The 26,870-nt window shown below is 50.8% G+C and overlaps 2 protein-coding genes across 2 annotated transcripts in view; one reads left to right on the top strand and one right to left on the bottom strand.

The window, feature by feature from the left end:
- Window positions 1-248: 248 nt before the first annotated feature.
- LOC140374252 (retinol dehydrogenase 13) lies at window positions 249-25,589 on the bottom strand. Its single transcript, XM_072461092.1, has 8 exons — window positions 25,574-25,589; window positions 24,087-24,235; window positions 18,093-18,227; window positions 17,718-17,909; window positions 5,444-5,605; window positions 4,416-4,535; window positions 709-913; window positions 249-499 (listed from the first exon to the last, which is right to left on the bottom strand). The coding sequence occupies exons 2-8, from the start codon at window positions 24,208-24,210 to the stop codon at window positions 397-399; spliced, it is 1,041 nt and encodes a 346-aa protein (XP_072317193.1). The 5' UTR covers window positions 24,211-24,235; window positions 25,574-25,589; the 3' UTR covers window positions 249-396.
- The window catches only part of pogzb (pogo transposable element derived with ZNF domain b), a 40,270-nt gene continuing 37,608 nt past the window's right edge, over window positions 24,209-26,870 (top strand). The window contains exon 1 of the mRNA XM_072461558.1: window positions 24,209-24,361. Within this exon, the coding sequence (XP_072317659.1) occupies window positions 24,209-24,361 (153 nt within the window). The remainder of the gene's footprint in view (window positions 24,362-26,870) is intronic.

Below are 26,870 nucleotides of genomic sequence, written 5' to 3'. Positions count from 1 at the left end.
TTAGTCCCGGTTTAGACCTGGTTTAGTCCTGGTTTAGACCTGGTTTAGTCCTGGTTTAGTCCTGGTTTTGTCCTGGTTTAGACCTGGTTTAGTCCTGGTTTAGACCTGGTTTAGTCCTGGTTTAGACCTGGTTTGGACCTGGTTTAGTCCTGGTTTAGTCCTGGTTTAGGCCTGGTTTAGTCCTGGTTTAGTCCTGGTTTAGACCTGGTTTAGTCCTGGTTTTGTCCTGGTTTAGACCTGGTTTAGTCCTGGTTTAGACCTGGTTTTGTCCTGGTTTAGACCTGGTTTAGTCCTGGTTTAGACCTGGTTTAGTCCTGGTTTAGTCCTGGTTTAGTCCTGGTTTAGACCTGGTTTAGACCTGGTTTAGTCCTGGTTTTGTCCTGGTTTAGACCTGGTTTAGTCCTGGTTTAGTCCCACTAGTCTGCAGCTCTCGTTCCACAGTTTTAAAGCCGTTTTATCCTCCTTTGCTTCTGGCGCCGGCTCTTTTTCTGCACAGTCACTGCAACAAACAAGAGCAAGTTTAGAGCTCTAAAGACCCAGACCCGGTCCAGACCCGGTGCAGACCCAGACCCGGTCCAGACCCGGTCCAGACCCGGCCCAGACCCGGTCCAGACCCGGTCCAGACCCGGTGCAGACCCAGACCCGGTCCAGACCCGGCCCAGACCCGGTCCAGACCCGGTCCAGACCCGGTCCAGACCCGGTCCATACCTGAAGTAGGCCCCGGACTTGGCCTGCAGTCCCGGGGTGACGGCACAGTACACGGTGGTTTGACTGCCCTCGTGTGGCGTCTTCATGAACAGCAGCGCGGGGAGGCTCAGCAGCGCCCCCAGCAGCGGAAAGCAGCTCTGCACGTGACGCCCCAGTTCAGTGCGGATCACCCCAGGGTGCAGGCAGAAGCACGACACCCCTGAGCCTGAAACACACAACACACAACTGACACACAACTGACACACGACTGACACAAAAAAGACACACAAAAGACACACAACTGACACACGACTGACACACAACTGACACAAAAAAGACACACAAAAGACACACAACTGACACACGACTGACACACAACTGACACAAAAAAGACACACAAAAGACACACAACTGACACACAACTGACACACGACTGACACACGACTGACACACAACTGACACACAACTGACACACAAAAGACACACAACTGACACACGACTGACATACAACTGACACACAACTGACACACGACTGACACACAACTGACACACAACTGACACACGACTGACACACAACTGATACACAATAGACATACAACTGACACACAACTGACACACTACAGACACACAACAGACACACAATAGACACACAACAGACACACAACTGACATACAACTGACACACAACTGACACACGACTGACACACAACTGACACACAACTGACACACGACTGACACACAACTGATACACAACTGACACACAACTGACACACGACTGACACACAACTGACACACGACTGACAAACGACTGACACACAACTGACACACAACTGACACACGACTGACACACAACTGACACACGACTGAAAAACGACTGACACACAACTGACACACAACTGACACACGACAGACACACGACAGACACACGACAGACAAACGACAGACACACAACTGACACACAACTGACACACGACAGACACACGACAGACACACAACAGACACACAACAGACACAACAGACACACGACAGACACACGACTGACACACAAATGACACACAACTGACACACAACTGACACACAACTGACACACAACTGACACACGACTGACAAACGACTGATACACGACTGACACACAACTGACACACAACTGACACACAACTGACACACAACTGACACACAACAGACATACAACTGACACACAACTGACACACAACAGACACACAACAGACACACAACTGACACACAACCGACACACAACAGACACACGACAGACACACGACAGACACAACAGTGACACGACAGACACACAACAGACACACGACAGACACAACAGACACACGACAGACACACGACTGACACACAAATGACACACAACTGACACACAACTGACACACGACTGATACACGACTGACACACACTGACACACAACTGACACACAACAGACACACAACTCACACATAACTGACACACAATAGACATACAACTGACACACAACTGACACACTACAGACACACGACAGACACACAACAGACACACAACAGCCACAACAGACACACGACAGACACACGACAGACACACAACAGCCACAACAGACATACAACTGACACACAACTGACACACAACTGACACACAACAGACACACAACAGACACACAACTGACACACAACAGACACACGACAGACACACGACAGACACAACAGTGACATGACAGACACACAACAGACACACAACAGACACAACAGTGACACGACAGACACACGACAGACACACGACAGACACACAACAGACACACAACAGCCACAACAGACACACGACAGACACACAACAGACACACGACAGACACACAACAGACACACAACAGACACACAACAGACACACGACAGACACAACAGACACACGACAGACACACGACAGACACACGACAGACACACAACAGACACACAACAGACACAACAGTGACACGACAGACACATGACAGACACACAACAGACACACAACTGACACACAAATGACACACAACTGACACACAACTGACACACGACTGACAAACGACTGACACACGACTGACAAACGACTGACACACAACTGACACACAACAGACACACAACTGACATACAACAGACACACAACTGACACACGACTGACACACAACAGACACTTGTCCGACATGCGCCACACACTCTGTATCGTGGAGTCTTGTGTCAAGACCTGGATCGAGGGTCAGGACATCGAGGGTCAGGACATGGGTCGAGGGTCAGGACATTGAGGGTCAGGACATCGAGGGTCAGGACATGGGTCAAGGGTCAGGACATGGGTCAAGGGTCAGGACATGGGTCGAGGGTCAGGACATGGGTCGAGGGTCAGGACATGGGTCGAGGGTCAGGACATGGATCGAGGGTCAGGACATGGGTCGAGGGTCAGGACATGGATCGAGGGTCAGGACATGGGTCGGGGTTCAGGACATGGATCGAGGGTCAGGACCTGGATCGAGGGTCAGGACCTGGATCGAGGGTCAGGACATGGATCGAGGGTCAGGACATGGGTCGAGGGTCAGGACATGGGTCGAGGGTCAGGACATGGGTCGAGGGTCAGGACATGGGTCGAGGGTTAGGACATGGGTCGAGGGTCAGGACATGGGTCGAGGGTTAGGACATGGGTCGAGGGTCAGGACATCGAGGGTCAGGACCTGGATCGAGGGTCAGGACATGGGTCGAGGGTCAGGACATGGGTCGAGGGTCAGGACATCGAGGGTCAGGACCTGAATCGAGGGTCAGGACATGGATCGAGGGTCAGGACATCGAGGGTCAGTATATCGAGGGTCAGGACATGGATCGATGGTCAGAACATCGAGGGTCAGGACATGGATCGAGGGTCAGGACATGGATCGAGGGTCAGGACATGGATCGAGGGTCAGGACTTCGATCGAGGGTCAGGACATCGAGGGTCAGGACCTGGATCGAGGGTCAGGACCTCTGAGTGAGAAAGCTCGAATCTTTGCATCTGTGATGGTCGTTTTATCTCTTTTGGAGCTGATTTGATGATGATGATGTCGTACGCGTCAATGGGACAGAGACCTTTGTCAGGGACAGAGACCTTTGTCAGGGACATAGACCTTTGTCAGGGACAGAGACCTTTGTCAGGGACAGAGACCTTTGTCAGGGACAGAGACCTTTGTCAGGGACAGTGGTCTTTACTGTGCTCGAGTAAATAAAGATCCACCTTTTGAGAAAGACAAACTCTGCTTCATCTTTTCTTGGTGATTGTTTGAGACATGTGTCTCAGGCGTCTGTTGTGGAGCGTCCTGGGAAAGACCCAGGACATGCAGGAGGGACTATGTCTCTCTGGCCTGGGAACACCTCGGGAGGAGGAGGAGCTGGAGGAAGTGTCTGTGGAGAAGGAAGTCTGAGTCCCTGCTTAGACTGCTGCCCCCGCGACCCGGCCCCGGAGAAGAGGAAGAAGATGAATGGACCCAGAACACAGCCCTGAGGAACTCCACAATGACACTAAAACTCTGACCGGATAAATATGAGGAAAACTGACCCTGATCGTCCAATCAGGCGTCTCCATTTGTTTAACAGGAAGTGATGTTCGACTGTCGAAGCTGAAGATCCAGCAGAACCAGGGACTGACCTGTCAGTGTTGGACAGTTGGCCGGGGACTGACCTGTCAGTGTTGGACAGTTGGCCGGGGACTGACCTGTCAGTGTTGGACAGTTGGCCGGGGACTGACCTGTCAGTCTCTTGGACAGTTCTCTCGTGAACAGAATGTTGGACAGTTTGCTCTGTCTGTAGCTCTCAAGTGGAGTGTAAGTCCTACGGCTGAAGAACAGGTCGTCCACGTCCACCACACCTGGAACCAAGACCTGGTTTAGACCTGGTTTAGACCTGGTTTAGTCCTGGTTTAGTCCTGGCTTAGACCTGGTTTAGTCCTGGTTTAGTCCTGGTTTAGACCTGGTTTAGTCCTGGTTTAGTCCTGGTTTAGTCCTGATTTAGACCTGGTTTAGACCTGGTTTAGTCCTGGTTTAGTCCTGGCTTAGTCTTGGTTTAGACCTGGTTTAGTCCTGGTTTAGTCCTGGTTTAGTCCTGGCTTAGACCTGGTTTAGTCCTGGTTTAGTCCTGGTTTAGACCTGGTTTAGTCCTGGTTTAGTCCTGGTTTAGTCCTGATTTAGACCTGGTTTAGACCTGGTTTAGTCCTGGTTTAGACCTGGTTTAGACCTGGTTTAGTCCTGGTTTAGTCCTGGTTTAGTCCTGATTTAGACCTGGTTTAGTCCTGGTTTAGTCCTGGTTTAGTCCTGGCTTAGTCTTGGTTTAGACCTGGTTTAGTCCTGGTTTAGTCCTGGTTTAGTCCTGGCTTAGACCTGGTTTAGTCCTGGTTTAGTCCTGGTTTAGTCCTGGTTTAGTCCTGGTTTAGTCCTGGTTTAGTCCTGGTTTAGACCTGGTTTAGTCCTGGTTTAGTCCTGGTTTAGACCTGGTTTAGTCCTGGTTTAGTCCTGGTTTAGTCCTGGTTTAGTCCTGGTTTAGACCTGGTTTAGTCCTGGTTTAGACCTGGTTTAGTCCTGGTTTAGTCCTGGTTTAGACCTGGTTTAGACCTGGTTTAGTCCTGGTTTAGACCTGGTTTAGTCCTGGTTTAGTCCTGGTTTAGACCTGGTTTAGTCCTGGTTTAGTCCTGGTTTAGTCTTTAGTTTATTTGTCCAGTAAAACAAACAAACAAAGACAGGCTCCTCCATGAGCCTTCTCTCTCCCCAGACGCCTCCTCACCTCCTTTGTGCGCAATGGACGACACAGTGATGATGCGGCTGGGGGCGGAGCTCTTGAGCTTTGGCAGGAGCTGATTGGTCAACAGGAAGTGACCCAGATGATTGACAGCGAGCTGCATCTCAAAGCCGTCCTCAGTCAGCCACTTAGGACACATCATGACTCCTAAAGGACACAAGGACACATCATGACTCCTAAAGGACACAAGGACACATCATGACTCCTGAAGGACACAAGGACACATCATGACTCCTGAAGGACACAAGGACACATCATGACTCCTGAAGGACATAAGAACACATCATGACTCCTAAAGGACACAAGGACACATCATGACTCCTGAAGGACACAAGGACACATCATGACTCCTGAAGGACACAAGGACACATCATGACTCCTAAAGGACACAAGGACACATCATGACTCCTAAAGGACACAAGGACACATCATGACTCCTGAAGGACACAAGGACACATCATGACTCCTAAAGGACACAAGGACACATCATGACTCCTGAAGGACACAAGAACACATCATGACTCCTGAAGGACACAAGGACACATCATGACTCCTGAAGGACACAAGGACACATCATGACTCCTAAAGGACACAAGGACACATCATGACTCCTGAAGGACACAAGGACACATCATGACTCCTGAAGGACACAAGGACACATCATGACTCCTAAAGGACACAAGGACACATCATGACTCCTGAAGGACACAAGGACACATCATGACTCCTAAAGGACACAAGGACACATCATGACTCCTGAAGGACACAAGGACACATCATGACTCCTAAAGGACACAAGGACACATCATGACTCCTGAAGGACACAAGAACACATCATGACTCCTGAAGGACACAAGGACACATCATGACTCCTGAAGGACACAATGACACATCATGACTCCTAAAGGACACAAGGACACATCATGACTCCTGAAGGACACAAGGACACATCATGACTCCTGAAGGACACAAGGACACATCATGACTCCTAAAGGACACAAGGACACATCATGACTCCTAAAGGACACAAGGACACATCATGACTCCTGAAGGACACAAGGACACATCATGACTCCTAAAGGACACAAGGACACATCATGACTCCTGAAGGACACAAGGACACATCATGACTCCTAAAGGACACAAGGACACATCATGACTCCTGAAGGACACAAGAACACATCATGACTCCTGAAGGACACAAGGACACATCATGACTCCTGAAGGACACAAGGACACATCATGACTCCTAAAGGACACAAGGACACATCATGACTCCTGAAGGACACAAGGACACATCATGACTCCTAAAGGACACAAGGACACATCATGACTCCTGAAGGACACAAGGACACATCATGACTCCTAAAGGACACAAGGAAACATCATGACTCCTGAAGGACACAAGAACACATCATGACTCCTGAAGGACACAAGGACACATCATGACTCCTGAAGGACACAAGGACACATCATGACTCCTAAAGGACACAAGGACACATCATGACTCCTGAAGGACACAAGGACACATCATGACTCCTGAAGGACACAAGGACACATCATGACTCCTAAAGGACACAAGGACACATCATGACTCCTGAAGGACACAAGGACACATCATGACTCCTAAAGGACACAAGGACACATCATGACTCCTGAAGGACACAAGGACACATCATGACTCCTAAAGGACACAAGGACACATCATGACTCCTGAAGGACACAAGAACACATCATGACTCCTGAAGGACACAAGGACACATCATGACTCCTGAAGGACACAAGGACACATCATGACTCCTAAAGGACACAAGGACACATCATGACTCCTGAAGGACACAAGGACACATCATGACTCCTAAAGGACACAAGGACACATCATGACTCCTGAAGGACACAAGAACACATCATGACTCCTGAAGGACACAAGGACACATCATGACTCCTGAAGGACACAAGGACACATCATGACTCCTAAAGGACACAAGGACACATCATGACTCCTGAAGGACACAAGGACACATCATGACTCCTGAAGGACACAAGGACACATCATGACTCCTAAAGGACACAAGGAAACATCATGACTCCTGAAGGACACAAGGACACATCATGACTCCTAAAGGACACAAGGACACATCATGACTCCTGAAGGACACAAGGACACATCATGACTCCTAAAGGACACAAGGACACATCATGACTCCTGAAGGACACAAGGACACATCATGACTCCTGAAGGACACAAGGACACATCATGACTCCTAAAGGACACAAGGACACATCATGACTCCTGAAGGACACAAGGACACATCATGACTCCTAAAGGACACAAGGACACATCATGACTCCTGAAGGACACAAGGACACATCATGACTCCTAAAGGACACAAGGACACATCATGACTCCTGAAGGACACAAGAACACATCATGACTCCTGAAGGACACAAGGACACATCATGACTCCTGAAGGACACAATGACACATCATGACTCCTAAAGGACACAAGGACACATCATGACTCCTGAAGGACACAAGGACACATCATGACTCCTGAAGGACACAAGGACACATCATGACTCCTAAAGGACACAAGGACACATCATGACTCCTGAAGGACACAAGGACACATCATGACTCCTAAAGGACACAAGGAAACATCATGACTCCTGAAGGACACAAGGACACATCATGACTCCTGAAGGACACAAGGACACATCATGACTCCTGAAGGACACAAGGACACATCATGACTCCTAAAGGACACAAGGACACATCATGACTCCTGAAGGACACAAGGACACATCATGACTCCTAAAGGACACAAGGACACATCATGACTCCTGAAGGACACAAGGACACATCATGACTCCTGAAGGACACAAGGACACATCATGACTCCTAAAGGACACAAGGACACATCATGACTCCTGAAGGACACAAGGACACATCATGACTCCTAAAGGACACAAGGACACATCATGACTCCTGAAGGACACAAGGACACATCATGACTCCTAAAGGACACAAGGACACATCATGACTCCTGAAGGACACAAGAACACATCATGACTCCTGAAGGACACAAGGACACATCATGACTCCTGAAGGACACAAGGACACATCATGACTCCTAAAGGACACAAGGACACATCATGACTCCTGAAGGACACAAGGACACATCATGACTCCTAAAGGACACAAGGACACATCATGACTCCTGAAGGACACAAGAACACATCATGACTCCTGAAGGACACAAGGACACATCATGACTCCTGAAGGACACAAGGACACATCATGACTCCTAAAGGACACAAGGACACATCATGACTCCTGAAGGACACAAGGACACATCATGACTCCTGAAGGACACAAGGACACATCATGACTCCTAAAGGACACAAGGACACATCATGACTCCTGAAGGACACAAGGACACATCATGACTCCTAAAGGACACAAGGAAACATCATGACTCCTGAAGGACACAAGAACACATCATGACTCCTGAAGGACACAAGGACACATCATGACTCCTGAAGGACACAAGGACACATCATGACTCCTAAAGGACACAAGGACACATCATGACTCCTGAAGGACACAAGGACACATCATGACTCCTGAAGGACACAAGGACACATCATGACTCCTAAAGGACACAAGGACACATCATGACTCCTGAAGGACACAAGGACACATCATGACTCCTAAAGGACACAAGGACACATCATGACTCCTGAAGGACACAAGGACACATCATGACTCCTAAAGGACACAAGGACACATCATGACTCCTGAAGGACACAAGAACACATCATGACTCCTGAAGGACACAAGGACACATCATGACTCCTGAAGGACACAAGGACACATCATGACTCCTAAAGGACACAAGGACACATCATGACTCCTGAAGGACACAAGAACACATCATGACTCCTGAAGGACACAAGGACACATCATGACTCCTGAAGGACACAATGACACATCATGACTCCTAAAGGACACAAGGACACATCATGACTCCTGAAGGACACAAGGACACATCATGACTCCTGAAGGACACAAGGACACATCATGACTCCTAAAGGACACAAGGACACATCATGACTCCTAAAGGACACAAGGACACATCATGACTCCTGAAGGACACAAGGACACATCATGACTCCTAAAGGACACAAGGACACATCATGACTCCTGAAGGACACAAGGACACATCATGACTCCTAAAGGACACAAGGACACATCATGACTCCTAAAGGACACAAGGAAACATCATGACTCCTGAAGGACACAAGGACACATCATGACTCCTAATGGAGTTTAGGCCATGGTTTAGGGCGTAAAGTTTAGGCCATAGGCTCTCAGAAAGGACGTAGGACACTCAGAAAGGACGTAGGACACTCAGAAAGGACGTAGGACACTCAGAAAGGACATAGGACACTCAGAAAGGACGTAGGACACTCAGAAAGGACACAGGACACTCAGAAAGGACGTAGGACACTCAGAAAGGACGTAGGACACTGAAGTCTGAACTTTGCAGTTTGTGGTAAATCGTCTCGTGGCATTTTTCACTCCATTTATCTCAGAAAGTAAAAGTCACAAAAGTCTCATTTTTGGCTCATAAACAGACAATACTATGAATATTTGATATGTGAAATATCAGGTCGATGGGCGTTGTCGATGGGCGTGGTCGATGGGCGTGGTCGATGGGCGTGGTCGATGGGCGTGGTCGATGGGCGTGGTCGTCTTGAATTAGTCGTATGTTAAAAAAGCCATAATTTCAAAATGATCTCATATTGAAACAAGCTCAACATTAGGGTTATGTTCAAAATATCGATACGGCGATATATCGATACTGAGTCACAGTATCGATATTTTGTTGTTGTTGAAGTTTTGTGGCCGTAGCTTTAAAGGAGGTGGAATAGTTCTTTTAATCATGTGTTTGTGCTGCTGCAGCTGTTCAGTGCAGAAGATGCTGCTGCAGCTGTTCAGTGCAGAAGATGCTGCTGCAGCTGTTCAGTGCAGAAGATGCTGCTGCAGCTGTTCAGTGCAGAAGATGCTGCTGCAGCTGTTCAGTGCAGGAGATGCTGCTGCAGTTGTTCAGTGCAGAAGATGCCGCTGCAGCTGTTCAGTGCAGAAGATGCTGCTGCAGCTGTTCAGTGCAGAAGATGCTGCTGCAGCTGTTCAGTGCAGAAGATGCTGCTGCAGCTGTTCAGTGCAGAAAATGCTGCTGCAGCTATTCAGTGCAGGAGATGCTGCTGCAGCTGTTCAGTGCAGACGATGCTGCTGCAGCTGTTCAGTGCAGAAGATGCTGCTGCAGCTGTTCAGTGCAGAAGATGCTGCTGCAGCTGTTCAGTGCAGAAGATGCTGCTGCAGCTGTTCAGTGCAGAAGATGCTGCTGCAGCTGTTCAGTGCAGAAAATGCTGCTGCAGCTATTCAGTGCAGGAGATGCTGCTGCAGCTGTTCAGTGCAGAAGATGCTGCTGCAGCTGTTCAGTGCAGGAGATGCTGCTGCAGCTGTTCACTGCAGAAGATGCTGCTGCAGCTGTTCAGTGCAGACGATGCTGCTGCAGCTGTTCAGTGCAGAAGATGCTGCTGCAGCTGTTCACTGCAGAAGATGCTGCTGCAGCTGTTCAGTGCAGAAGATGCTGCTGCAGCTGCTGCTGCAGCTGTTCAGTGCAGACGATGCTGCTGCAGCTGTTCAGTGCAGAAGATGCTGCTGCAGCTGTTCAGTGCAGGAGATGCTGCTGCAGCTGTTCAGTGCAGGAGATGCTGCTGCAGCTGTTCAGTGCAGAAGATGCTGCTGCAGCTGTTCAGTGCAGAAGATGCTGCTGCAGCTGTTCAGTGCAGAAGATGCTGCTGCAGCTGTTCAGTGCAGAAGATGCTGCTGCAGCTGTTCAGTGCAGGAGATACTGCTGCAGTTGTTCAGTGCAGAAGATGCTGCTGCAGCTATTCAGTGCAGAAGATGCTGCTGCAGTTGTTCAGTGCAGAAGATGCTGCTGCAGCTGTTCAGTGCAGACGATGCTGCTGCAGCTGTTCAGTGCAGACGATGCTGCTGCAGCTGTTCAGTGCAGGAGATGCTGCTGCAGCTGTTCAGTGCAGAAGATGCAGCTGTTCAGTGCAGAAGATGCTGCTGCAGCTGTTCAGTGCAGAAGATGCTGCTGCAGCTGATCAGTGCAGAGGATGCTGCTGCAGCTGTTCAGTGCAGAAGATGCTGCTGCAGCTGTTCAGTGCAGAAGATGCTGCTGCAGCTGTTCAGTGCAGAAGATGCTGCTGCAGCTGTTCAGTGCAGAAGATGCTGCTGCAGCTGTTCAGTGCAGAAGATGCTGCTGCAGCTGTTCAGTGCAGAGGAGGTTTCACATTCACTTCATTCAAACTAATAACAACAAGTTCTCATCAACATCAAGAATCAACAGTTTCATTTCAGGAGCAGATCATAGTTTAATGATGCACGTCACAGCAGAGGACAGAGGACAGTGTGTGGAGGACGTCACAGCAGAGGACAGAGGACAGTGTGTGGAGGACGTCACAGCAGAGGACAGAGGACAGTGTGTGGAGGACGTCACAGCAGAGGACAGAGGACAGTGTGTGGAGGACGTCACAGCAGAGGACAGAGGACAGTGTGTGGAGGACGTCACAGCAGAGGACAGAGGACAGTGTGTGGAGGACGTCACAGCAGAGGACAGAGGACAGAGACACTTTGATCGTTTGAAGCTTCTGCTCCTGAAATGAAACTGTTGATTCTTGATGTTGATGAGAACTTGTTGTTATTAGTTTGAATGAAGTGAATGTGAAACCTCCTCTGCACTGAACAGCTGCAGCAGCATCTTCTGCACTGAACAGCTGCAGCAGCATCTTCTGCACTGAACAGCTGCAGCAGCATCTTCTGCACTGAACAGCTGCAGCAGCATCTTCTGCACTGAACAGCTGCAGCAGCATCTTCTGCACTGAACAGCTGCAGCAGCATCTTCTGCACTGAACAGCTGCAGCAGCATCTTCTGCACTGAACAGCTGCAGCAGCATCTTCTGCACTGAACAGCTGCAGCAGCATCTTCTGCACTGAACAGCTGCAGCAGCATCGTCTGCACTGAACAGCTGCAGCAGCATCTTCTGCAGTGAACAGCTGCAGCAGCATCTCCTGCACTGAACAGCTGCAGCAGCATCTTCTGCACTGAACAGCTGCAGCAGCATCTCCTGCACTGAACAGCTGCAGAAGCATTTTCTGCACTGAACAGCTGCAGCAGCATCTTCTGCACTGAACAGCTGCAGCAGCATCTTCTGCACTGAACAGCTGCAGCAGCATCTCCTGCACTGAACAGCTGCAGCAGCATCTTCTGCACTGAACAGCTGCAGCAGCATCTCCTGCACTGAACAGCTGCAGCAGCATCTCCTGCACTGAACAGCTGCAGCAGCATCTTCTGCACTGAACAGCTGCAGCAGCATCGTCTGCACTGAACAGCTGCAGCAGCAGCTGCAGCAGCATCTTCTGCACTGAACAGCTGCAGCAGCATCTTCTGCACTGAACAGCTGCAGCAGCATCTTCTGCACTGAACAGCTGCAGCAGCATCTTCTGCACTGAACAGCTGCAGCAGCATCTTCTGCACTGAACAGCTGCAGCAGCATCTTCTGCACTGAACAGCTGCAGCAGCATCGTCTGCACTGAACAGCTGCAGCAGCATCTTCTGCAGTGAACAGCTGCAGCAGCATCTCCTGCACTGAACAGCTGCAGCAGCATCTTCTGCACTGAACAGCTGCAGCAGCATCTCCTGCACTGAACAGCTGCAGAAGCATTTTCTGCACTGAACAGCTGCAGCAGCATCTTCTGCACTGAACAGCTGCAGCAGCATCTTCTGCACTGAACAGCTGCAGCAGCATCTCCTGCACTGAACAGCTGCAGCAGCATCTTCTGCACTGAACAGCTGCAGCAGCATCTCCTGCACTGAACAGCTGCAGCAGCATCTTCTGCACTGAACAGCTGCAGCAGCATCGTCTGCACTGAACAGCTGCAGCAGCAGCTGCAGCAGCATCTTCTGCACTGAACAGCTGCAGCAGCATCTTCTGCAGTGAACAGCTGCAGCAGCATCTTCTGCACTGAATAGCTGCAGCAGCATCTTCTGCAGTGAACAGCTGCAGCAGCATCTTCTGCACTGAACAGCTGCAGCAGCATCTCCTGCACTGAACAGCTGCAGCAGCATCTTCTGCACTGAACAGCTGCAGCAGCATCTCCTGCACTGAACAGCTGCAGAAGCATTTTCTGCACTGAACAGCTGCAGCAGCATCTTCTGCACTGAACAGCTGCAGCAGCATCTTCTGCACTGAACAGCTGCAGCAGCATCTCCTGCACTGAACAGCTGCAGCAGCATCTTCTGCACTGAACAGCTGCAGCAGCATCTCCTGCACTGAACAGCTGCAGCAGCATCTCCTGCACTGAACAGCTGCAGCAGCATCTTCTGCACTGAACAGCTGCAGCAGCATCGTCTGCACTGAACAGCTGCAGCAGCAGCTGCAGCAGCATCTTCTGCACTGAACAGCTGCAGCAGCATCTTCTGCAGTGAACAGCTGCAGCAGCATCTTCTGCACTGAACAGCTGCAGCAGCATCGTCTGCACTGAACAGCTGCAGCAGCATCTTCTGCAGTGAACAGCTGCAGCAGCATCTCCTGCACTGAACAGCTGCAGCAGCATCTTCTGCACTGAACAGCTGCAGCAGCATCTCCTGCACTGAATAGCTGCAGCAGCATTTTCTGCACTGAACAGCTGCAGCAGCATCTTCTGCACTGAACAGCTGCAGCAGCATCTTCTGCACTGAACAGCTGCAGCAGCATCTTCTGCACTGAACAGCTGCAGCAGCATCTTCTGCACTGAACAGCTGCAGCAGCATCTTCTGCACTGAACAGCTGCAGCAGCATCTCCTGCACTGAACAGCTGCAGCAGCATCTTCTGCACTGAACAGCTGCAGCAGCATCGTCTGCACTGAACAGCTGCAGCAGCAGCTGCAGCAGCATCTTCTGCACTGAACAGCTGCAGCAGCATCTTCTGCAGTGAACAGCTGCAGCAGCATCTTCTGCACTGAACAGCTGCAGCAGCATCGTCTGCACTGAACAGCTGCAGCAGCATCTTCTGCAGTGAACAGCTGCAGCAGCATCTCCTGCACTGAACAGCTGCAGCAGCATCTTCTGCACTGAACAGCTGCAGCAGCATCTCCTGCACTGAATAGCTGCAGCAGCATTTTCTGCACTGAACAGCTGCAGCAGCATCTTCTGCACTGAACAGCTGCAGCAGCATCTTCTGCACTGAACAGCTGCAGCAGCATCTTCTGCACTGAACAGCTGCAGCAGCATCTTCTGCACTGAACAGCTGCAGCAGCATCTTCTGCACTGAACAGCTGCAGCAGCATCTTCTGCACTGAACAGCTGCAGCAGCACAAACACATGATTAAAAGAACTATTCCACCTCCTTTAAAGCTACGGCCACAAAACTTCAACAACAACAAAATATCGATACTGTGACTCAGTATCGATATATCGCCGTATCGATATTTTGAACATAACCCTAATGTTGAGCTTGTTTCAATATGAGATCATTTTGAAATTATGGCTTTTTTAACATACGACTAATTCAAGACGACCACGCCCATCGACCACGCCCATCGACCACGCCCATCGACCACGCCCATCGACCACGCCCATCGACCACGCCCATCGACCTGATATTTCACATATCAAATATTCATAGTATTGTCTGTTTATGAGCCAAAAATGAGACTTTTGTGACTTTTACTTTCTGAGATAAATGGAGTGAAAAATGCCACGAGACGATTTACCACAAACTGCAAAGTTCAGACTTCAGGGACGACAAGAGACAGAAGCCGAAGTCCTACGAGGGTTTAGGGCCTAGAGTTTAGCACGTAGGGTTTAGGATGTAGACTTTAGGACGTACGGGGTCCGGGGCCCTTTGCTCAGGGCTGTCCGGTCCCTGTCTGACAGGAGCAGGAGCTGTGGTCACTGCAGGAAGTCAGACCTGTTCTCAGTGAGGGACTCCTCAGGGCTGCGCTTTGTCACCGCTTCTGTTCATAGTTTTTATGGACAGAATTTCTAGGCGCAGTCAGGGGTCAGAGGGTGTGGTCAGGGGTCAGAGGGTGTGGTCAGGGGTCGGAGGGTGTGGTCAGGGGTCAGAGGGTGTGGTCAGGGGTCGGAGGGTGTGGTCAGGGGTCAGAGGGTGTGGTCAGGGGTCGGAGGGTGTGGTCAGGTGTCGGAGGGTGTGGTCAGTGGTCAGAGGGTGTGGTCAGGGGTCAGAGGGTGTGGTCAGGGGTCGGAGGGTGTGGTCAGGTGTCGGACGGTGTGGTCAGGTGTCGGAGGGTGTGGTCAGGGGTCGGAGGGTGTGGTCAGGGGTCGGAGGGTGTGGTCAGGTGTCGGAGGGTGTGGTCAGGGGTCAGAGGGTGTGGTCAGGGGTCGGAGGGTGTGGTCAGGTGTCGGAGGGTGTGGTCAGGGGTCGGAGGGTGTGGTCAGGTGTCGGAGGGTGTGGTCAGGTGTCGGAGGGTGTGGTCAGGGGTCGGAGGGTGTGGTCAGGGGTCGGAGGGTGTGGTCAGGTGTCGGAGGGTGTGGTCAGGGGTCGGAGGGTATGGTCAGGTGTCGGAGGGTGTGGTCAGGTGTCGGAGGGTGTGGTCAGGGGTCGGAGGGTGTGGTCAGGGGTCGGAGGGTGTGGTCAGGTGTCGGAGGGTGTGGTCAGGGGTCGGAGGGTGTGGTCAGGTGTTGGAGGGTGTGGTCAGGTGTCGGAGGGTGTGGTCAGGGGTCGGAGGGTGTGGTCAGGGGTCGGAGGGTCCGGTTTGGGGACCACAGGATCTCATCTCTGCTGTTTGCAGACAATGTTGTCCTGATGGCTCCATCAAACCCGGACCTGCAACATGCACTGGGACGGTTTGAGCCGAGTGTGAAGCGTCTGGGATGAGAATCAGCTCCAAATCCGAGGCCATGGTTCTCGACCGGAAAAAGGTGTCTTGCCCTCTCCAGGTGGGTGGGGTGTCCTTGCCCCAAGTGGAGGAGTTCAAGTATCTCAGGGTCTTGTTCACGAGTGAGTGAAGGATGGAGCGTGAGATCGACAGTTGGATCGGTGCAGCGGCTGCAGTGGTGAAGAAGGAGCTGAGTCCAAAGACAAAGCTCTGGATTTACCGCTCACTCTACTTTCTGACCTCACCTATGGTCATGAGCTTTGGCTAGTGACCGAAAGAACAAGATCGAGGATCCGCCGTGTGGCTGGGCGCTCCCTTAGAGATAAGTGAGGAGCTCGGCCACACGGGGGGAGCTCAGAGTATAGCCGCTGCTCCTCCAGCTGAGGTGGCTCGGGCATCTGTTCCGGAGCCTCCTGGGCGCCTCCCTCGGGAGGTGTTTCAGGCATGTCCCACCGGGAAGAGGCCCCGGGGAAGACCCAGGACACGCTGGAGAGACTATGTCTCTCGGCTGGCCTGGGAACGCCTCGGGATCCCCCCGGAGGATTTAGAGGAAGTGTTTGGGGAGAAGGAAGTCTGGGAGTCCCTGCTCAGACTGCTGCCCCCGCGACCCGGGCCCGGATAAAGCGGCAGAAGATGGATGGATGGACTTTAGGGCGTAGTCTTTAGGTCGTAGTCTTTAGGGCGTAGTCTTTAGGGTGTAGGTTTAGGGCATAGGCTTTAGGGTGTATGGTTTAGGGTGTAGGCTTTAGGGCGTAGTCTTTAGGGTGTAGGTTTAGGGCATAGGCTTTAGGGTGTATGGTTTAGGGTGTAGGCTTTAGGGCGTAGTCTTTAGGGTGTAGGTTTAGGGCGTAGGCTTTAGGGTGTAGTCTTTAGGGCGTAGGCTTTAGGGTGTAGTCTTTAGGGCGTAGGCTTTAAGGCGTAGTCGTTAGGGCGTAGGTTTAGGGCGCAGTCTTTAGGGCGTAGGTGTAAGGCGTAGGCTTTAGGGCCTAGGCTTTAGGGCGTAGGGTTTAAGGCGTAGGTGTAGGGCGTAAGGTTTAGGGCGTAGGCTTTAGGGCGTAGGTTTAGGGCCTAGGCTTTAGGGCCTAGGCTTTAGGGCCTAGGCTTTAGGGCGTAGGGTTTAGGGCGTAGGTGTAGGGCGTAAGGTTTAGGGCGTAGGCTTTAGGGCGTAGGTTTAGGGCCTAGGCTTTAGGGCCTAGGCTTTAGGGCCTAGGCTTTAGGGCGTAGGTTTAGGGCCTAGGCTTTAGGGCCTAGGCTTTAGGGCCTAGGCTTTAGGGCGTAGGTGTAGGGCGTGGCTAGGACACCTGCATTGTTGACCAGCAGGTCCACTCTGTCCTCCGTCTGCAGGAGCTCGGAGCAGAACGCTCGGACCGAGTGAAGCGACGCCAGGTCCAGGTGTCGCACCTGCACGTTCCCGTTTCCTGTGGACGAGCGAATCTCCTCTGCCGCCTCCTCACCACGCGCCAGGTCCCGGCACGCCATGATGACACGCGCTCCTGCAGCCAATCAGAGGAGAGAGGAGAGAGAGCCAATCAGAGGAGAGAGAGCCAATCAGAGGAGAGAGGAGAGAGAGAGAGCCAATCAGAGGAGAGAGAGCCAATCAGAGGAGAGAGGAGAGAGAGAGAGGAGAGAGAGCCAATCATATTTGATGCTGTCTCACGGGGACAGAAGGTCCTGACCTCTCTGGGCGAAATCACGACACGTCTCTTTCCCGATGCCGGTGTTCGCTCCGGTGACCACGGCCGTTTGACCATCGAGACGGACGCTACATCTGCACCTGCCGCCCGCGATCCACCTCCTGAGGACGCACACGCCTGAGGACGCACATGAGGACAGCACATGAGGACATGCATATGAGGACAGCACATGAGGACAGAACATGAGGACAGCACATGAGGACGGCACATGAGGACAGCACATGAGGACATGCATATGAGGACAGCACATGAGGACAGAACATGAGGACAGCACATGAGGACAGCACATGAGGACATGCATATGAGGACAGCACATGAGGACAGCACATGAGGAGAGCACATGAGGACAGCACACGAGGACAGCACACGAGGACATGCACATGAGGACATGCATATGAGGACAGCACATGATGACGGCACATGAGGACAGCACATGAGGACATGCATATGAGGACAGCACATGAGGACAGCACATGAGGACATGCATATGAGGATAGCACATGAGGACAGCACATGAGGACGGCACATGAGGACAGCACATGAGGACATGCATATGAGGACAGCACATGAGGACAGCACATGAGGACAGCACAGGAGGACATGCATATGAGGACAGCACATGAGGACATGCATATGAGGACAGCACATGAGGACAGCACATGAGGACAGCACATGAGGACAGCACATGAGCACAGCACATGAGGACAGCACACGAGGACAGCACACGAGGACATGCACATGAGGACATGCATATGAGGACAGCACATGATGACGGCACATGAGGACAGCACATGAGGACATGCATATGAGGACAGCACATGAGGACGGCACATGAGGACATGCACATGAGGACAGCACATGAGGACATACATATGAGGACAGCACATGAAGACAGCACATGAGGACAGCACATGAGGACATGCATATGAGGACATGCATATGAGGACAGCACATGAGGACATGCACATGAGGACAGCACATGAGGACATGCATATGAGGACATGCATATGCGGACAGCACATGAGGACAGCACAGGAGGACATGCATATGAGGACAGCACATGAGGACATGCATATGAGGACAGCACATGAGGACAGCACATGAGGACAGCACATGAGGACAGCACATGAGCACAGCACATGAGGACAGCACACGAGGACAGCACACGAGGACATGCACATGAGGACATGCACATGAGGACAGCACATGAGGACATGCATATGAGGACAGCACATGAGGACAGCACATGAGGACGGCATATGAGGACAGCACATGAGGACAGCACACGAGGCAGCACACGAGGACAGCACACGAGGACATGCACATGAGGACATGCATATGAGGACAGCACATGAGGACATGCACATGAGGACATGCATATGAGGACAGCACATGAGGACGGCACATGAGGACATGCATATGAGGACAGCACATGAGGACAGCACATGAGGACATGCATATGAGGACATGCATGAGGACAGCACATGAGGACAGCACATGAGGACATGCATATGCGGACAGCACATGAGGACGGCACATGAGGACATGCATATGAGGACAGCACATGAGGACAGCACATGAGGACAGCACATGAGGACATGCATATGAGGACAGCACATGAGGACAGCACATGAGGACATGCATATGCGGACAGCACATGAGGACAGCACAGGAGGACATGCATATGAGGACAGCACATGAGGACATGCATATGAGGACAGCACATGAGGACAGCACATGAGGACAGCACATGAGCACAGCACATGAGGACAGCACACGAGGACAGCACACGAGGACATGCACATGAGGACATGCACATGAGGACAGCACATGAGGACATGCATATGAGGACAGCACATGAGGACAGAACATGAGGACATGCATATGAGGACATGCATATGAGGACAGCACATGAGGACAGCACATGAGGACGGCATATGAGGACAGCACACGAGGACAGCACACGAGGACAGCACACGAGGACATGCACATGAGGACATGCATATGAGGACAGCACATGAGGACAGCACATGAGGACATGCATATGAGGACAGCACATGAGGACAGCACATGAGGACAGCACATGAGGACAGCACATGAGGACATGCATATGAGGACAGCACATGAGGACAGCACATGAGGACATGCATATGAGGACAGCACATGAGGACAGCACATGAGGACATGCATATGAGGACATGCATATGAGGACATGCATATGAGGAGGCGACAAGAGTGTGTGTGAGGGGCGTGGCTAAAGCTAGTGTGTGTGAGGGGCGTGGCTAAAGCTAGTGTGTGTGAGGGGCGTGGCTAAAGCTAGTGTGTGTGAGGGGCGTGGCTAAAGCTAGTGTGTGTGAGGGGCGTGGCTAAAGCTAGTGTGTGAGGGGCGTGGCTAAAGCTAGTGTGTGTAAGGGGCGTGGCTAAAACTAGTGTGTGTGAGGGGCGTGGCTAAAGCTAGTGTGTGTGAGGGGCGTGGCTAAAGCTAGTGTGTGTGAGGGGCGTGGCTAAAGCTAGTGTGTGTGAGGGGTGTGGCTAAAGCTAGTGTGTGAGGGATGTGGCTAAAGCTAGTGTGTGTGAGGGGCGTGGCTAAAGCTAGTGTGTGTGAGGGGCGTGGCTAAAGCTAGTGTGTGTGAGGGGCGTGGCTAAAGCTAGTGTGTGTGAGGGGCGTGGCTAAAGCTAGTTTGTGTGAGGGGCGTGGCTAAAGCTAGTGTGTATGAGGGGCGTGGCTAAAGCTAGTGTGTGTGAGGGGCGTGGCTAAAGCTAGTGTGTGTGAGGGGCGTGGCGTTTGAACCTCTCTTTATGTCATGCTAATGCTAATGCTAACGTCAGACGCTTTATGAGCTGGAAATATCAGATTGTGGCTCTGGACAAAGCGAGTGCCATAAACAGGAAACAGCTGTTGCTAACGTGCTTTGCTAGCTTTGTGTTGCTAACGCGCTTTGCTAGCGTTGTGTTGCTGACGTGCTTTGCTAGCGTTGTGTTGCTAACGTTCTTTGCTAGCTTTGTGTTGCTAACGTGCTTTTCTAGCTTTGTGTTGCTAACGCGCTTTGCTAGCTTTGTGTTGCTAACGCGCTTTGCTAGCTTTGTGTTGCTAACGCGCTTTGCTAGCTCTGTGTTGCTAACATGCTTTGCTAGCTTTGTGTCCTCCTGGACCCAAAGAGCCAGAACCTCTCAGGAGCCACTTTGGATCCAAGAACCCGAGGAGAGACCTAAGACTGAGACACTTTAGGACCAAACCAAAGAGAACCATGAAGCATGAAGCATGAAGCATGAACCATGAAGCATGAAGCATGAAGCATGAAGCATGAAGCATGAAGCATGAAGCATGAAGCATGAACCATGAACCATGAAGCATGAAGCATGAATCATGAACCATGAAGCATGAAGCATGAAGCATGAAGCATGAAGCATGAACCATGAACCATGAACCATGAACCATGAAGCAGGAAGCATGAACCATGAAGCATGAAGCATGAACCATGAAGCATGAAGCATGAATCATGAACCATGAAGCATGAAGCATGAAGCATGAAGCATGAACCATGAAGCATGAAGCATGAAGCATGAAGCATGAAGCATGAACCATGAACCATGAACCATGAACCATGAAACAGGAAGCATGAACCATGAAACAGGAAGCACGAAGCAGGAAGCATGAACAATGAAGCATGTAGCATGAAGCATGAAGCATGAAGCATGAAGCATGAAGCATGAACAATGAAGCATGTAGCATGAAGCATGAAGCATGAACAATGAAGCATGAAGCATGAAGCATGAAGCATGAAGCACGAAGCAGGAAGCATGAACAATGAAGCATGAAGCATGAAGCATGAACAATGAAGCATGAAGCATGAACAATGAAGCATGAAGCATGAACAATGAAGCATGTAGCATGAAGCATGAAGCATGAAGCATGAAGCATGAAGCAGGAAGCATGAACCATGAACCATGAAGCAGGAAGCATGAACCATGAAGCATGAAGCATGAACCATGAAGCATGAACCATGAACCATGAACCATGAACCATGAAGCATGAAGCATGAAGCAGGAAGCAGGAAGCATGAAGCATGAAGCATGAAGCATGAACCATGAACCATGAACCATGAACCATGAACCATGAAGCATGAAGCAGGAAGCAGGAAGCATGAAGCATGAACAATGAACCATGAAGCATGAAGCATGAAGCATGAAGCATGAAGCATGAAGCATGAACCATGAAGCATGAAGCATGAAGCATGAACAATGAAGCATGAACCATGAAGCATGAAGCATGAACCATGAAGCATGAACCATGAAGCATGAACCATGAACCATGAACCATGAACCATGAAGCATGAAGCATGAAGCATGAAGCAGGAAGCATGAACCATGAAGCATGAAGCATGAAGCATGAAGCATGAAGCATGAACCATGAAGCATGAAGCATGAACCATGAACCATGAACCATGAAGCATGAAGCATGAAGCATGAAGCAGGAAGCATGAACCATGAAGCATGAAGCATGAAGCATGAAGCATGAACAATGAAGCATGAACCATGAAGCATGAAGCATGAACCATGAAGCATGAAGCATGAAGCATGAACCATGAAGCATGAACCATGAAGCATGAACCATGAACCATGAACCATGAAGCATGAAGCATGAAGCATGAAGCATGAAGCAGGAAGCATGAACCATGAAGCATGAAGCATGAAGCATGAAGCATGAAGCATGAAGCATGAACCATGAAGCATGAACCATGAAGCATGAAGCATGAACCATGAAGCATGAAGCATGAACCATGAACCATGAAGCATGTAGCATGAAGCATGAAGCATGAACCATGAACCATGAACCATGAACCATGAAGCATGAAGCATGAAGCATGAAGCATGAAGCATGAAGCATGAAGCATGAAGCATGAACCATGAACCATGAAGCATGAACCATGAACCATGAAGCATGAACCATGAAGCATGAAGCATGAACCATGAAGCATGAACCATGAACCATGAAGCATGAAGCATGAAGCATGAAGCATGAAGCATGTAGCATGAAGCATGAAGCATGTAGCATGAAGCATGAAGCATGAAGCATGAAGCATGAAGCATGAAGCATGAAGCATGAAGCATGAACCATGAAGCATGAAGCATGAACCATGAACCATGAAGCATGAAGCATGAACCATGAAGCTTGAAGCATGAAGCATGAAGCATGAAGCATGAACCATGAACCATGAAGCATGAAGCATGAAGCATGAACCATGAACCATGAACCATGAACCATGAAGCATGAAGCATGAACCATGAAGCATGAACCATGAACCATGAACCATGAACCATGAAGCATGAAGCATGAAGCATGAAGCATGAAGCATGAAGCATGAACCATGGTTCAAATGTCCACAGCAGGTCCTGGTTTAGTCCTGGTCTCAATTTAATCTTCCCGTTGACAGATGGTGAAACAGTGATGGAATAAGAGCTTTAAAGAGGTTACAATTCACACTTTGGAACTGGGTCAGTCTTAGTTTAGTCCTGGTTTAGTCCTGGTTTAGACCTGGTTTAGTCCTGGTTTAGACCTGGTTTAGTTCTGGTTTAGTCCTGGTTTAGTCCTGGTTTAGTCCTGGTTTAGACCTGGTTTAGTCCTGGTTTAGACCTGGTTTAGTTCTGGTTTAGTCCTGGTTTAGTCCTGGTTTAGTCCTGGTTAAGTCCTGGTTTAGTCCTGGTTTAGACCTGGTTTAGTCCTGGTTTAGACCTGGTTTAGTCCTGGTTTAGTCCTGGTTTAGACCTGGGTTAGTCCTGGTTTAGTCCTTGTTTAGTCCTGGTTTAGTCCTGGTTTAGACCTGGTTCAGTCCTGGTTTAGTCCTGATTTAGTCCTGGTTTAGACCTGGTTTAGACCTGGTTTAGTCCTGGTTTAGTCCTGGTTTAGTCCTGGTTTAGTCTTGGTTTAGTCCTGGTTTAGTCCTGGTTTAGTCCTGGTTTAGTCCTGGCTCTTACAGATCACGGTGACTCCCAGAGCAGCTCCCCATCGTAGCAGAGGTTCAGTCCAGACTTGTGCTCCTGTTTTGGGCCAGGGCAGGACCAGGAGGCCCCCGGGGGCCTGGTCCTGTTGGAGGTCCATGGTGAGCCTGGACTGGGACGTGGCTCTGGACGTGGCTCTGGACGTGGCTCTGGACGTGGCTCTGGACGTGGCTCTGGACACAGCTCTGGACACAGCTCTGGACACAGCTTTGACCACGGCTCTGGACGTGGCTCTGGACACAGCTCTGAACGTGGCTCTGGACACAGCTCTGGACACAGCTCTGGACACAGCTCAGGACACAGCTCTGGACACAGCTCAGGACACAGCTCTGGACACAGCTCTGGACACAGCTCAGGACACAGCTCAGGACACGGCTCTGGACACGGCTCTGGACACAGCTCTGGACACAGCTCTGGACACAGCTCTGGACACGGCTCTGGACACAGCTCTGGACGTGGCTCTGGACACAGCTCTGGACGTGGCTCTGGACACAGCTCTGGACACAGCTCTGGACACAGCTCTGGACACAGCTTTGACCACGGCTCTGGACGTGGCTCTGGACACAGCTCTGAACGTGGCTCTGGACACAGCTCTGGACACAGCTCTGGACACAGCTCTGGACACAGCTCAGGACACAGCTCAGGACACAGCTCTGGACACAGCTCTGGACACAGCTCAGGACACAGCTCTGGACACAGCTCTGGACACAGCTCTGGACACAGCTCAGGACACAGCTCAGGACACAGCTCAGGACACAGCTCTGGACACGGCTCTGGACACAGCTCTGGACACAGCTCTGGACACGGCTCTGGACACGGCTCAGGACGTGGCTCTGGACACAGCTCTGGACACAGCTCTGGACACAGCTCTGGACACGGCTCTGGACACAGCTCTGGACGTGGCTCTGGACACGGCTCTGGACACAGCTCTGGACGTGGCTCTGGACACAGCTCTGGACGTGGCTCTGGACACAGCTCTGGACACAGCTCTGGACACAGCTCTGGACACAGCTTTGACCACGGCTCTGGACGTGGCTCTGGACACAGCTCTGAACGTGGCTCTGGACACAGCTCTGGACACAGCTCTGGACACAGCTCAGGACACAGCTCTGGACACAGCTCTGGACACAGCTCTGGACACAGCTCTGGACACAGCTCTGGACACGGCTCTGGACACAGCTCTGGACACAGCTCTGGACACGGCTCTGGACACAGCTCTGGACGTGGCTCTGGACACGGCTCTGGACACAGCTCTGGACGTGGCTCTGGACACAGCTCTGGACGTGGCTCTGGACACAGCTCTGGACACAGCTCTGGACACAGCTCTGGACACAGCTTTGACCACGGCTCTGGACGTGGCTCTGGACACGGCTCTGGACACAGCTCTGAACGTGGCTCTGGACACAGCTCTGGACACAGCTCTGGACACAGCTCTGGACACAGCTCTGGACACAGCTCTGGACACAGCTCTGGACTCCAGACCTCAGAGGGATTACAGAGGATTAGACCTGATCTGATCCCAGGTCTGTGAGAAGGAGGAACAACCACTGAGGCTGTTTTAGTGTGAGGACTAAACCAGGACTAAACCAGGACTAAACCAGGACTAAACCAGGTCTAAACCAGGACTAAACCTGGACTAAACCAGGACTAAACCAGGACTAAACCAGGTCTAAACCTGGACTAAACCAGGACTAAACCAGGTCTAAACCAGGATTAAACCAGGTCTAAACCAGAAACAAACCAGGTCTAAACCAGGACTAAACCAGGACTAAACCAGGACTAAACCAGGTCTAAACCAGGATTAAACCAGGTCTAAACCAGAAACAAACCAGGACTAAACCAGGTCTAAACCAGGTCTAAACCAGGACTAAACCAGGACTAAACCAGGTCTAAACCAGAAACAAACCAGGTCTAAACCAGGACTAAACCAGGTCTAAACCAGGACTAAACCAGGTCCAAACCAGGACTAAACCAGGACTAAACCAGGACTAAACCAGGTCTAAACCAGAAACAAACCAGGACTAAACCAGGTCTAAACCAGAAACAAACCAGGTCTAAACCAGGTCTAAACCAGGTCTAAACCAGGTCTAAACCAGGACTAAACCAGGTTTAAACCAGGTCTAAACCAGGACTAAACCAGGACTAAACCAGGTCTAAACCAGGACTAAACCAGGTCTAAACCAGAAACAAACCAGGACTAAACCAGGACTAAACCAGGGCTAAACCAGGACTAAACCAGGTCCAAACCAGGTCCAAACCAGGTCCAAACCAGGTCTAAACCAGGACTAAACCAGGTCTAAACCAGGACTAAACCAGGTCTAAACCAGAAACAAACCAGGACTAAACCAGGACTAAACCAGGACTAAACCAGGTCTAAACCAGAAACAAACCAGGACTAAACCAGGACTAAACCAGGTCTAAACCAGAAACAAACCAGGACTAAACCAGGACTAAACCAGGTCTAAACCAGGACTAAACCAGAAACAAACCAGGTCTAAACCAGGTCTAAACCAGGGCTAAACCAGGACTAAACCAGGACTAAACCAGGTCTAAACCAGGTCTAAACCAGGACTAAACCAGGACTAAACCAGGTCTAAACCAGGACTAAACCAGGTCTAAACCAGGACTAAACCAGGTCTAAACCAGAAACAAACCAGGACTAAACCAGGTCTAAACCAGGACTAAACCAGGACTAAACCAGGTCTAAACCAGGACTAAACCAGGTCTAAACCAGGACTAAACCAGGACTAAACCAGGTCT

Source organism: Eucyclogobius newberryi, unplaced genomic scaffold (genome assembly GCF_026437365.1).
Source record: "Eucyclogobius newberryi isolate DKJ021-1_F unplaced genomic scaffold, fEucNew1.0.hap1 SCAF_3, whole genome shotgun sequence".
Classification (NCBI taxonomy): Eukaryota; Metazoa; Chordata; class Actinopteri; order Gobiiformes; family Gobiidae; genus Eucyclogobius; species Eucyclogobius newberryi.
This window is presented reverse-complemented; position numbering and strand designations above follow the sequence as displayed.

What these genes read in the sequence shown, in the direction of transcription:
- LOC140374252 (XM_072461092.1), bottom strand. Translation starts at nt 24,210, where the DNA reads ATGGACCTCCAACAGGACCAGGCCCCCGGGGGCCTCCTGGTCCTGCCC. An exon ending in TCTGGGAGTCACCGTGATCT is followed by an intron (nt 18,228 to 24,086) that starts GTAAGAGCCAGG and finishes GTGCGTCCTCAG; the next exon opens with GCGTGTGCGTCCTCAGGAGG. An exon ending in GTCCATTGCGCACAAAGGAG is followed by an intron (nt 4,536 to 5,443) that starts GTGAGGAGGCGT and finishes TCTTGGTTCCAG; the next exon opens with GTGTGGTGGACGTGGACGAC.